The 10466-nt window shown below is 41.6% G+C and overlaps 1 protein-coding gene across 1 annotated transcript; it reads right to left on the bottom strand.

Annotated features, from left to right (window-relative positions):
* Window positions 1-5492: 5492 nt before the first annotated feature.
* On the bottom strand, window positions 5493-6242 carry LOC140852147 (uncharacterized). Its single transcript, XM_073245108.1, has one exon. The coding sequence runs from the start codon at window positions 6157-6159 to the stop codon at window positions 5692-5694; it is 468 nt and encodes a 155-aa protein (XP_073101209.1). The 5' UTR covers window positions 6160-6242; the 3' UTR covers window positions 5493-5691.
* Window positions 6243-10466: the final 4224 nt, after the last annotated feature.

Here is a 10466-nt window from a genome sequence, read left to right on the forward strand (position 1 = left end):
GGCTTGCCATCGTTTATCATACGTCCCGACGTGCACGCCCGACCAAGAGCCGGACAATGGATATTCGACTTATTATCGTTATCCTATCCGAATATGTCAGACACTACTCGACTATCAGATTCTACGATGGAGATCGAAAGAGCGAAATATCTACGACGGCCTCCGCCTCTAAAGGCAAAGGGCTTCGACCAACGCGGTTGTCTAACTTGCCGACTTAGCTTCGACTAAGAGCGGCAAAACGTCAAGATGACCGCAGTTCGACTTGCGACATACTGACTTGGTCACGACCGATCGAAGGATATTCGGCTTGCCACCGTTTATCATACGTCCCGACGTGCACGCCCGACCAAGGGCCGGACAATGGATATTCGACTTGCCATCGTTATCCTATCCGAATATGTCGGACGTTACTCGACTATCGGATACGTCGGATGCTACTCGACTATCAGACTCTACGGGATGATCGTGTCATGCTACGTTCGGAGGTTGGCCGACCTCCGACCCGATGGTTCGACGCACCCATCCTCAGATCGAGCCACGTCACCTCCATCCGCTCCAACGGACCCGTCCCAATGGCCACATGCCACGTGGCACAGAGGCCGTGACGTTTCGTATCCCCGAAGGGGTGGCGGGAACGACGGTTTTCCCTCCCGATGGGACGAGATGTCTGGCGCCGACGGGACAGGACACCTGACTCCGACAGGACACCTGACACCGACAGGACATCTGATGCCGACGAGATGTCTGACACCGACAGGACGTCAGACGCCAGCGAATCATCCGGCATTCATGAGGCACCTGTCATCATGTCAACCCATGGTACGGTCATCATATCGGCCCACGGGACGGTCGGAACTTGACACGCTGGTAATCCACTCCTTTTCGCCCGACGCTGCTGCCCAAACAAAGACATTGGCCAGCGCGCCATCCGACTCAGGAGTGGAGGGGGGCAACTGTGGGGGAATACCGACCGACCCCACCCATGCCGACTCATCATCGGGCCGACCGACTGACGGGTGCCGTTGCCGACCGACCGACGGCGATCAACCGACCGACTCCGATGGACGACCCCGACGGACGACTCCGTCCGACGACCCCGACAGACGGCTGTCGATAATATCCGACCGAAGGTGTGTCGGCCGAACCGACCCATGCTGTTTCCGACCGACCGAGCGGCCGAACCCATATTACCGACTCACTGTCGGGTGTGGCAGCTGACGTCTGACTTAAGCAAGACACCAGACCAGCCGATGGTGCCTCCGGGTCATCACCCAATGTCTCGACAGCCGAATACCGACATATGATCGGCCAGCCCTCCCAAACGCCGTACGACTGCCAGAAACTGTCAGTCCTGACAACGGCATGCGGCACTGCCGCCTAGGGGCATTATCCCACCTAAGGCATGGGTCCACCCCAGCGATTTGACAGTCCCACAGTGATTTGACACCCTTACGGTGACTCTGACAGTCTTCAGTGAGTTGATAATTCTTCAATTGTCCGCGCCATTAATGACGGCGCCATACCACGCTCCACTATATATATCGGGGAAGGCAACAGTGCTAGAGGTCCCTTCGAAACTCTTGAGCTTGCCCCCTCTCTCTCTTTTCCTCTCTCATTGAGCTCCTTGTTTTCTTTTCACTGTTGCCTAGTCTCCTCTCTGACTTGACCGTCGGAGAGTCCCCGTCGGAGCCACCTCCGATCAGTGAAGACTTTCTTTTGCAGGTATTCATTCCCGGTGATCAGATGATGAGGGGATTGACCGTAACAAGGTCATACGGCGAATTTCTATTGGTTGGCCTAATCATGTCGAATCTGAGGCATATCACCGGCTTCCTTGCTGCGAGAAAGTGTAAACGTGCATCATTAGGGCCCATAGGTTTGTGAGTTTGCTTCTATATTCCTCGACTTCTAGCCAAGCACAACCCATCCTTTGATGCATCGTACGTTTATGTCCTCTCGATCAATTAATCCACGAGTTCTATTATGAAATGGCAGGGATATAATTTGGCCCAAGCAAATTAGAAATTATCAGATACCTCGTTTGTTTCCAAAATGAAGAGTCCGTATCTCTGATATGAATAAATATCTTTGCATCAGCTGATGCCAAGGTGCTTGCTTGCAATTGCTTCGAGGTAAAGAAAGTTTCGATCCTACTGATCTAGATTGCAGCTGAAAGATTAGTGCCTTACAAATCAATTATATAATTAATATGATAAAAAAAAATTTATATTATCTTCCAACTCATATAATGATATGATTCATTTATGAATAAAATGAGATATTTTATTTCATCATTTACTATATCTAATTTATCTTTAAAATTATGATGAACCCCATAGATTAGGACAATTAATAGTTTTAGGATTATGAAGTGTTCATGCCAATGAGATCTAAAATCCTAATCTAAACTATTCCCAGTCATTAGATCATTGAGTTGGAGATCAATATTTTGAATAGACTGGCACATCCTATATATGCTCGATGGAGGGGATGGCTGATCTTACAGTCACTTATATAGAAAACTAACACAAGGATGTGGGTACTCATTAGAGAATAAGTTTACTGAATTGATCCGTATAAAGAACATCTTATGGAGTCTTACTACATATCAAAAGATGATTCTTTAGCGGAAGTTGTGCAAGTGATCCTTAGATCTGAGACCACTATGGTACCTTGTGCATATGAATTCATGTTTTGGTTCATACTCATTTATGACTAAGTCATGTACGTGATGTTTTGGATATGGTGGAATGTGTATGGAGGTTATAAGTCGGTCAATAAGAAATCGATCACTCCTAGTAAGAGGAGATGTCATTCTATGTATTATCATCTCTAGATGACTCTATAAGTCTTTGATCAAAACAAGATGAGAATTAAAAAGAGTTTCTAATGTTTTATCATTAGAGTCATCATTGATTGATGGATAATCGATATGAATATATAATTAAGTTTGATATGAATCCATACTCATAATCATATTCGGTATATGGGATGATCGAAGAATTGAATTACATAGTAACTTATCACTGAAGGATATATTTGATATTTTTATCAAATTTTATATCTTTCGGATAGGTATGATACGTTGTTGACATCAATCTTGTCTTATAGGTTCTCATGAATTAAAAAGTTTAATTTATGAATCAATTAGAAAGAGTTCTAATTGGTTAACTTGGGTTGATATGTATTTGATATAAATCGATTAGAAAGGTTCTAATCAAATTAGGTCAACATGCATCTAGACCTACTGCTGGCTAGATATGGAATCTAATAGGTCATACACATTAAAAATTGATCAAAAAATTAATTTGAATTTATATTAGGGTTTATGAATCCTAATTGGGTTGCTAATTAGCATGCTAGCACATCTTGACTAATCCTACTCCTAACCAAATTAGATTTGGTTCGAAATATTATCTATTTGGCTAACCTATTTGAGTGGGATTCAAATTAGGTCAAGTCATGAAGGGGTAGCTAAGAGTTGGCACCTCCTAGCCTTATCCCACGCCAAGAGAGGAGAGTCCAAGGTGCATTGGACTCCATCCTTTTGGTTGGCGCAGCAAAAAAAATATGGTGCTATATTTTTTGGCATGGAGGAGTTAGACTCCTGCTTTGGGCCTCCAATCCTCTCTCTCTCCTTCCACACCCCTTGAGGTTTTAACCAAGTCCACATCTCACTTGGAATGGTATGGAGCAGATTTTCTACGATGAAATGTTGAAGAGAAGCGGAGATGTTTTCCTTAAGGGGTGCCAAGAGTCCTGCTTGAAGGAGGTTGGTTGGCGCCCCCTCATCCCTTCTCTTGCCCATCAGATGGGCTCTTGATCCAATGCCAATAAATTGAGGTGGAAGGCTTATCTGATTATGGAAAAGCTTATCAGATGAGGAAAGTTTTATATACGTCTTTCTAATGCCAAAACCACATATTTTTTTTCTGAAGAGATGTGTGGCGCGCCCCTTGGAGTCCTTCTACTTGAAGGAACTCTTTTTTCTATAGAGAAAAATTGTGAAGGGGTGTGTGGACTTAGGTCGCAGTGCTTGTAATGGCATCTCCTCTCTTGCTGTTAAAAAAAGATCCTATCCGAGAGTTCAAGGCATCGAAGTTTGAGTAGTTTTCTTTCTTTTCTTGTTAAGACAAAGTCTTTTTTTTAAAGATAGGTCTGCCATTTTAAGACAAGGGCTTAGGAAGAGAGTTAGGAAGTACTAATAGAGAGGAAGAAAGGAAAAAGAAAGGAAGAGGCTAATGAAAAGGTCTAGGAAAGTTTTAATCTTAGAGAGACTAGTGAATTTTTGAAGAAAAATTCAGCAAGTAAGATTTCAAGAGGAGTGCTTCCTTGATCAAGTCCTATGTGGATTACCATTAGAGGGCATACACTTATGTGTCTTATAGAAGTGTTTTATCACTAAATTAAAACTAAATAGGTTTGCTTCTTATTTTTACCTTTTATATTAAGCCTTGATTGCTATCAACAAGGGGATCTTGGGATTTAGGGTTTCGGTAGCTATGAGTTTCATTAAGAATTTTTTTAAAATCCAATCTTCCGTTGCACCACCATTACCCTACCGCAGCCGACCAAAAGCACCACTGACCAAGAGCACTCCGAAGCCACTTCATTCCAGTATAATGGGAAAGATTGATCCCCAGCTCTGTGCAATCTCTCAGATCCCGCGATCATCGAGAACAGTTAATGGCAAATAGATAAGGCAATAGAAAACCTTCGGATCTCGAAAAATTAGGCCGAAGATATCGGAGCAGTGCACCCAACATGGTAGAGACGATATCCTACGTTTCCGTCTCTTTACGATGTTGACATCTGCCTATAAATACCGGTTCCCAAGAAATTCTAAGATATGCAATCTCTCTCTCATGCTTCTTTTTATCTGTTCCAAATTTTTGACTTGAGCATCAGAGGATCTCCATCAAAGCCAACTTCAACTAGAGATTTTTTTTGTAGATCCGACCGTCATCATTGCTCAACTTTAGTCGTGCCGACCTCCAAGTCAGGAATTCCCAGTGACAACCTCCACTTATAATGTTTCTCCTTTGTAGAATCTATATTACTTGCACTGACGGTTTGATGTGGGTAAAGTCGTTAACCGACATATAGAAAAATATTTAAGTTACTTCACTTACAAAATTCTGCCAGAACCGGAATTTTGCCATTGAAAGTTGCCAAATATTACTCCATTAGAAACATCCAGAGTGGTCTCTACCCTAATGTTTATGCTTCAAAAATTGCAGGCTTTTTCTGCGTCGCTGGTATTAAATTCTGGACCACAGAATTTTTGAAAGAAAGGAGTTTGTGATAAATCTTTTTTTTTTGGATAAATGTTTGTGATATATCTTTAACTTACAAACCAACAAGGCCAAAATTAATACAAACAGAAGCGCATATAAAACTACACGTACGTAGAGAGTGCGGCCAGCTATGCACAGAAACCGTGCAAACGGTTCATGGAACACGATCAACCACACAGTTGCAAAATTCCCACATCACTAAAATTTCTGTAGGATTAGAAAATGCCAAGAGAAGATCTGACAAGATGAATACTACAAGGAGGGAAAAACAAATAAAAGAATAAAAAAATTTAACTAATTACAGAGACCAAATCAAGTAACTAATAATAAAGTTCCAAAAGAGAGAACTGAACACGATATATATGCATGTACTGCACGAATAACTCAAGCAAGACTACACGAATAACTCAAGCAAGACTCCACGAAAGGTCTCTGTTGAACGATCGTTCTCTAAAGGAATCAAGTTGAAGTCCAACATGGATTTCGCGACACCAGCTTTCTTCTCCGGAAAAGCCTCACCCGAGGGCCTATGTCGCCGCATGTGACCGCCCAGAGCCTGGCCCATGGAGAACCTCTGGCCACAGATGGAGCACTCGTGGGCTGTTGGCTTCAACCTCGAGCCATGCAACGGATCGAGCCCCAGGCCCTGGAGTCTTGGCCGCTTGTGACTCGTCCGATGGCCTCCGAGCGCTTGGAACGACGGAAACCGGCGACTGCATGTCTTGCACTCGAACATACCATCCTCTGGCTTTGTCCTCCTATGCATCTTCTCAGGCGTACCTTCGCGAGAGAGCGATAACAAGAGATTAGCCGTCTTTATCGTCTCCATCTCTCCCTGCTCTTCTGCTCTCAAACGCTTCATATTAACTCAAAGCCTTGGACTGCAAGCTAGATTTGGAATAACAATGCTGTAAAGCTCATGCGTTGAGAGGTCGAGAGCATAAGAAATATATAGGCTGGCCGCTGGCTACAACCGACGTAAGGAGTCACATTCCAACTCTATCTTGTAAAGTTTGGAGAACAAGCAAGGGTTGTTCAGTCTTTCAGAGTTGGCCACGGATCTGTTTATTTTGGTGGGACCCACACGTTTCGCGTGTGGATAGGTTTGATGAATGAATTGGGGGCGCGAATTGGGCGAAATTTCCATTATATATGGACCGAGATCGGTCGTGTTAAGGAATCGAAAGGGGAATTGCTTAGCACCGGAGACAACGCGTCAGCAACTACGCACTATTGTAGCACATGGCGGCACTAGGATTCTAGTGTCGTGTGCGTTTTTTAGTTCTTCGTTATTGAACGCGGTTGGACTGGAACCATCGTCGTCACCTCCTGGACGCGGCTAACCCAGCAGAAGGTACCAGAATCTATCTATGGGGGTTGCCAGGATGCTGAGGAGAAAATATTAGAGCAAGAGAGAGAAAAATATGAGATCTTATTGATCGGACCACGTCCACTACGTCAGTGGACCACAAAGAAACACGCACAAACACGAGGAGCCATACAAACGTATTTGTGCGTCTTTTTTTGATTGGACTAGTCCATTGCCGAGCCGATGGACTTGGTCCAACCAATTATCTCGCAGAAATTAGGGAGGGTCAGTAACCATTTCTCATTCCCTTCTGCGAAGCCCGTTCTTGCAGCTGATCAATTCAATCGATGGAAATGTTAATAGTTTGGCGGTTGTCCTAACAAGAAAAAAAAAATGTTAAGTAGGTATAACTACTGACAAGTCTTGACATAGAAACTCCGAAGCCAAACAGAAAGGAGGAACAGCTCGAATGACGTGGAAAAGCACTGGTTGAGTGGGAGCCGTGTGTCCAACCGCTATTTTTTTTTTTTTTAACTTCTGGTAAAGACCAACCCCTATGTTTTGAGAGACTTTTCCAGGCTACAGCGGAGCTAGCAGCGCGTCTAACTCCGTTCAGACCAAACCCAACCCAACACGAATAGCCTACGATAAAAGTCAGGTAGAGCCTATGCTTGGCAAACATCAATTGAATTCAAGACGGACTGGGTATAAGTTGAAGGCAAAGGCATAACGGCTTAACGCGAAGCTGGCCAATTTTGACCCGCTACCGGAATTAATCCTGTTAGCAGGTAAATCCTGGATGTTACTTGTTTTCCTTCCAAACCAACAGCAACAACAATTTACATTGTACTTCTTGTATGGTGCCTCCTCTATGAAATCAGTAATTTTGCAAAGTAATGATATATATAAAGAAATTCAAATATCACTAGTTTATAATTTATGTATCTTTTTTAAGAATAAATTGGTCATCTCCATTGATAATTCAATAAAAGATAGGTTACAGGCATTAAGTACATTTAAGAGTATAGTTTTATAAAATATATGTGTAGTGTTTCTAATTTATATCTGTTTTTTAGTTTTTTTTTTTTTTTTTTGGAGAATTAGGATAGGAAGAAGCTAGCCCAGCTGAAATCAGTCGAGGATAGGATGCGAACCCAAATCATTACCATTTATTGACTTGCACAAGCCCTACTGGAACATGACTGTTATGAGCCCTTCCAAATATGGATTTTTTTTTTTTTTTTGATAAAGTAGAGAAGATCATACCCATCGGATATGAATATATCAAAAAAAAAATTAAAAAATAAAATATCTTGCAAACCACATGAAATAACTTCCAACTCCATCCACAAAACCTCTCCTGACTAATGCGCAACATAAGGAGCCACCCAATTCGCAGCCCTATGAGTTTCCCGATAAATTATCCGACTTCTAGTGAGGTGCATTCCTTGGCCGCCCACAAAGAGTCATGCAAAAAAGGATGAGAGTTACTTTGTCCAGCTCCAGATCCACCTAATAAGTAGAGGCCTCCTTCAAAATCAAACGATCAGCTGCAAGAACGTGCCTCGCATAGACGGGCCCACCTTTTTTTTTTTTTTCATAGATTAAAGTTGCACTACTCAACTTTGGTCTCAATTCAGTCCTCTGATCCTTTCTCGGAACCTGGACGGAATGAGCCAAATCAAACTTCCATTTAACTTTTCCAGTCTACGTACGTTTGGGTCCAACACTAGCCTAAAAGCTGAATTCTCGGTTTCGAAAACGAATTTTTTTCGGCAGGTGTTGAAGGCCAATTGGCCTGGCGGCAGGGCCGGGTCCACATCAACCTTAATCATGGACCGTGGGTGAAACAAGGTTGACACAGTAAATAAGAGGTGTTTGATCGCAACATCAACCTACTAGTTTCTGAGAGTTTTATGTAAAGAGGCATCTCGTAAAACCAAAATGATGCATCATTTGGGACCTTTTCATGGCTAAAAAATTATAGTGATATTTACAAATAGAATTGGCTAAGTCCATCAAATATAAAACAATATCCTTTTACTTGCAGCTATGCATTTTAGGCACATTGAAGGCTTGGGCATGCAAAGACCGGAGGTTCTCCTTGGGTTAAATTCTTTAGGTGGAATATCCTGCGGAGAAAATTGCCATGTAGGCAAACTCTTATTCACAGAAATCTCATGGATTACGTGATAAACCACGGTGATACTTGTCTAGACCAGGAGGAGGACGAGGTGCATTCTCTGCCAAACTGTAGCATAGCATGTGATGTTTGGAGCAAGTTAATACATTTGAGTGGCTTCAATTTGCCTATATATTCTCCTCATAGTCTGCTTGATTGGAATATGTCAAATTACAGAATAATCTGATAATTTTTAAAAATTATTTTTTTAAAAAAATATTACAAAGAAAAATAATTTTTACTATATTTGATCAGTGAAAAAATTATTTTGAAAAATGACATTAAAAAAAATAGCTATGTTTGATTGGAGGTAAATGTATATAGAAATATGATCAAATTTATAAATATATCTTTCAACATAAAATAATTTTTTAATATTAGGATAGTATTGTTATTTTCAATTAAATTTTATGTAATGACTATAGCCACATCGTCTTTTGCATAATGTCATCTTCATCTTAATTTTTTTTATAAAAATTTTTTATTGAATGAATTTAGAAAGACATCAGAATAAATTCAATAATTACATATGCAGCTTATTGGGGATATTTTTGTCAAGTATGGATTATTATTATTCGAAAATTTACCAAATACCAATCCTTCATGGATTTTGTTTTATCTCCTCTCTCTGAAAAATAAACATAGGGTCCATCAATTTCTTTATCATCTCTCTCTCCCATTTCTCATATCAAATATAGTAATCTAATATGAAATTTATTTTTTCATATTAGATTATCTCCAGCCAAATGGACTTGCTTTGGAGGAGATGAAGAGATTGTCATGGCCTTCATTTGACATGGAGATGATCTCAGCTTTCAGAGCAAAACCATTTACCTTGCTCCTCAGATATGCTGCATGGTATCAAAAATATGTAACATTTAAACACGACCATCATCTCATTATCATTGAAGCGTGCAGTGCTTTCATCCATCAAAACACGTCCGTCAAAACGGTGTTCCACCAGAATTACCGAAGGCCGAACCAACATAAAGTGCCCAAAAAGCCCATTAATGATGAGCCCAAAAGAAGCCCATTAAATTCCAGCGAACTCACACCTGCCACTTACATGATGGTCGTGATCTCCATGTGAAAAGTATACGTATTTAGCACCCGTTCGCTGATTCAGTGTTTGGTGTTCTGGACTAATCACTCGTTTCCATCCCACATGAAATCCCTCCCTCGCACCAGCCGGCAATGCCAAAGATGCTAAGGCGGCCTGATGTTGCGCATGTGACATGGATGTCCCAATGGGAACTTTCCTTTTCTACCAAAATACCCTCCACTGAAGAGAGGCGACCCTCAAGCCTTGAAAAAACATTTGGAAGTGACTTTTGATTGACCTAATAAACTCACCATCCAATGCTACCAACGTTATTATGTTCCTCTTTGACACACAAGGCCACCTTTACTGACTAATTATAAAACCGTGGATTAACATGGTAGTCCATAACAACTTGAATTTGAGATGAGGGCATTTTTTGTCATTCAATTACTTTCTTTGCACTGAATATATCTCGTGTTTTATATTCTAATACATAAGAATCTAATAATTGACCGATTCTGACCCGATGATCAGCAAGGGCCTACAGCCTATCCCCTTTCTAAATCCATTCCCAAAGAGCATCAAGGGACTAAAAGCCCATTCAATGGATGACATGAGTTACCAGATCTTAAAGAT

This window comes from Elaeis guineensis, chromosome 10 (genome assembly GCF_000442705.2).
Source record: "Elaeis guineensis isolate ETL-2024a chromosome 10, EG11, whole genome shotgun sequence".
Lineage (NCBI taxonomy): Eukaryota > Viridiplantae > Streptophyta > Magnoliopsida > Arecales > Arecaceae > Elaeis > Elaeis guineensis.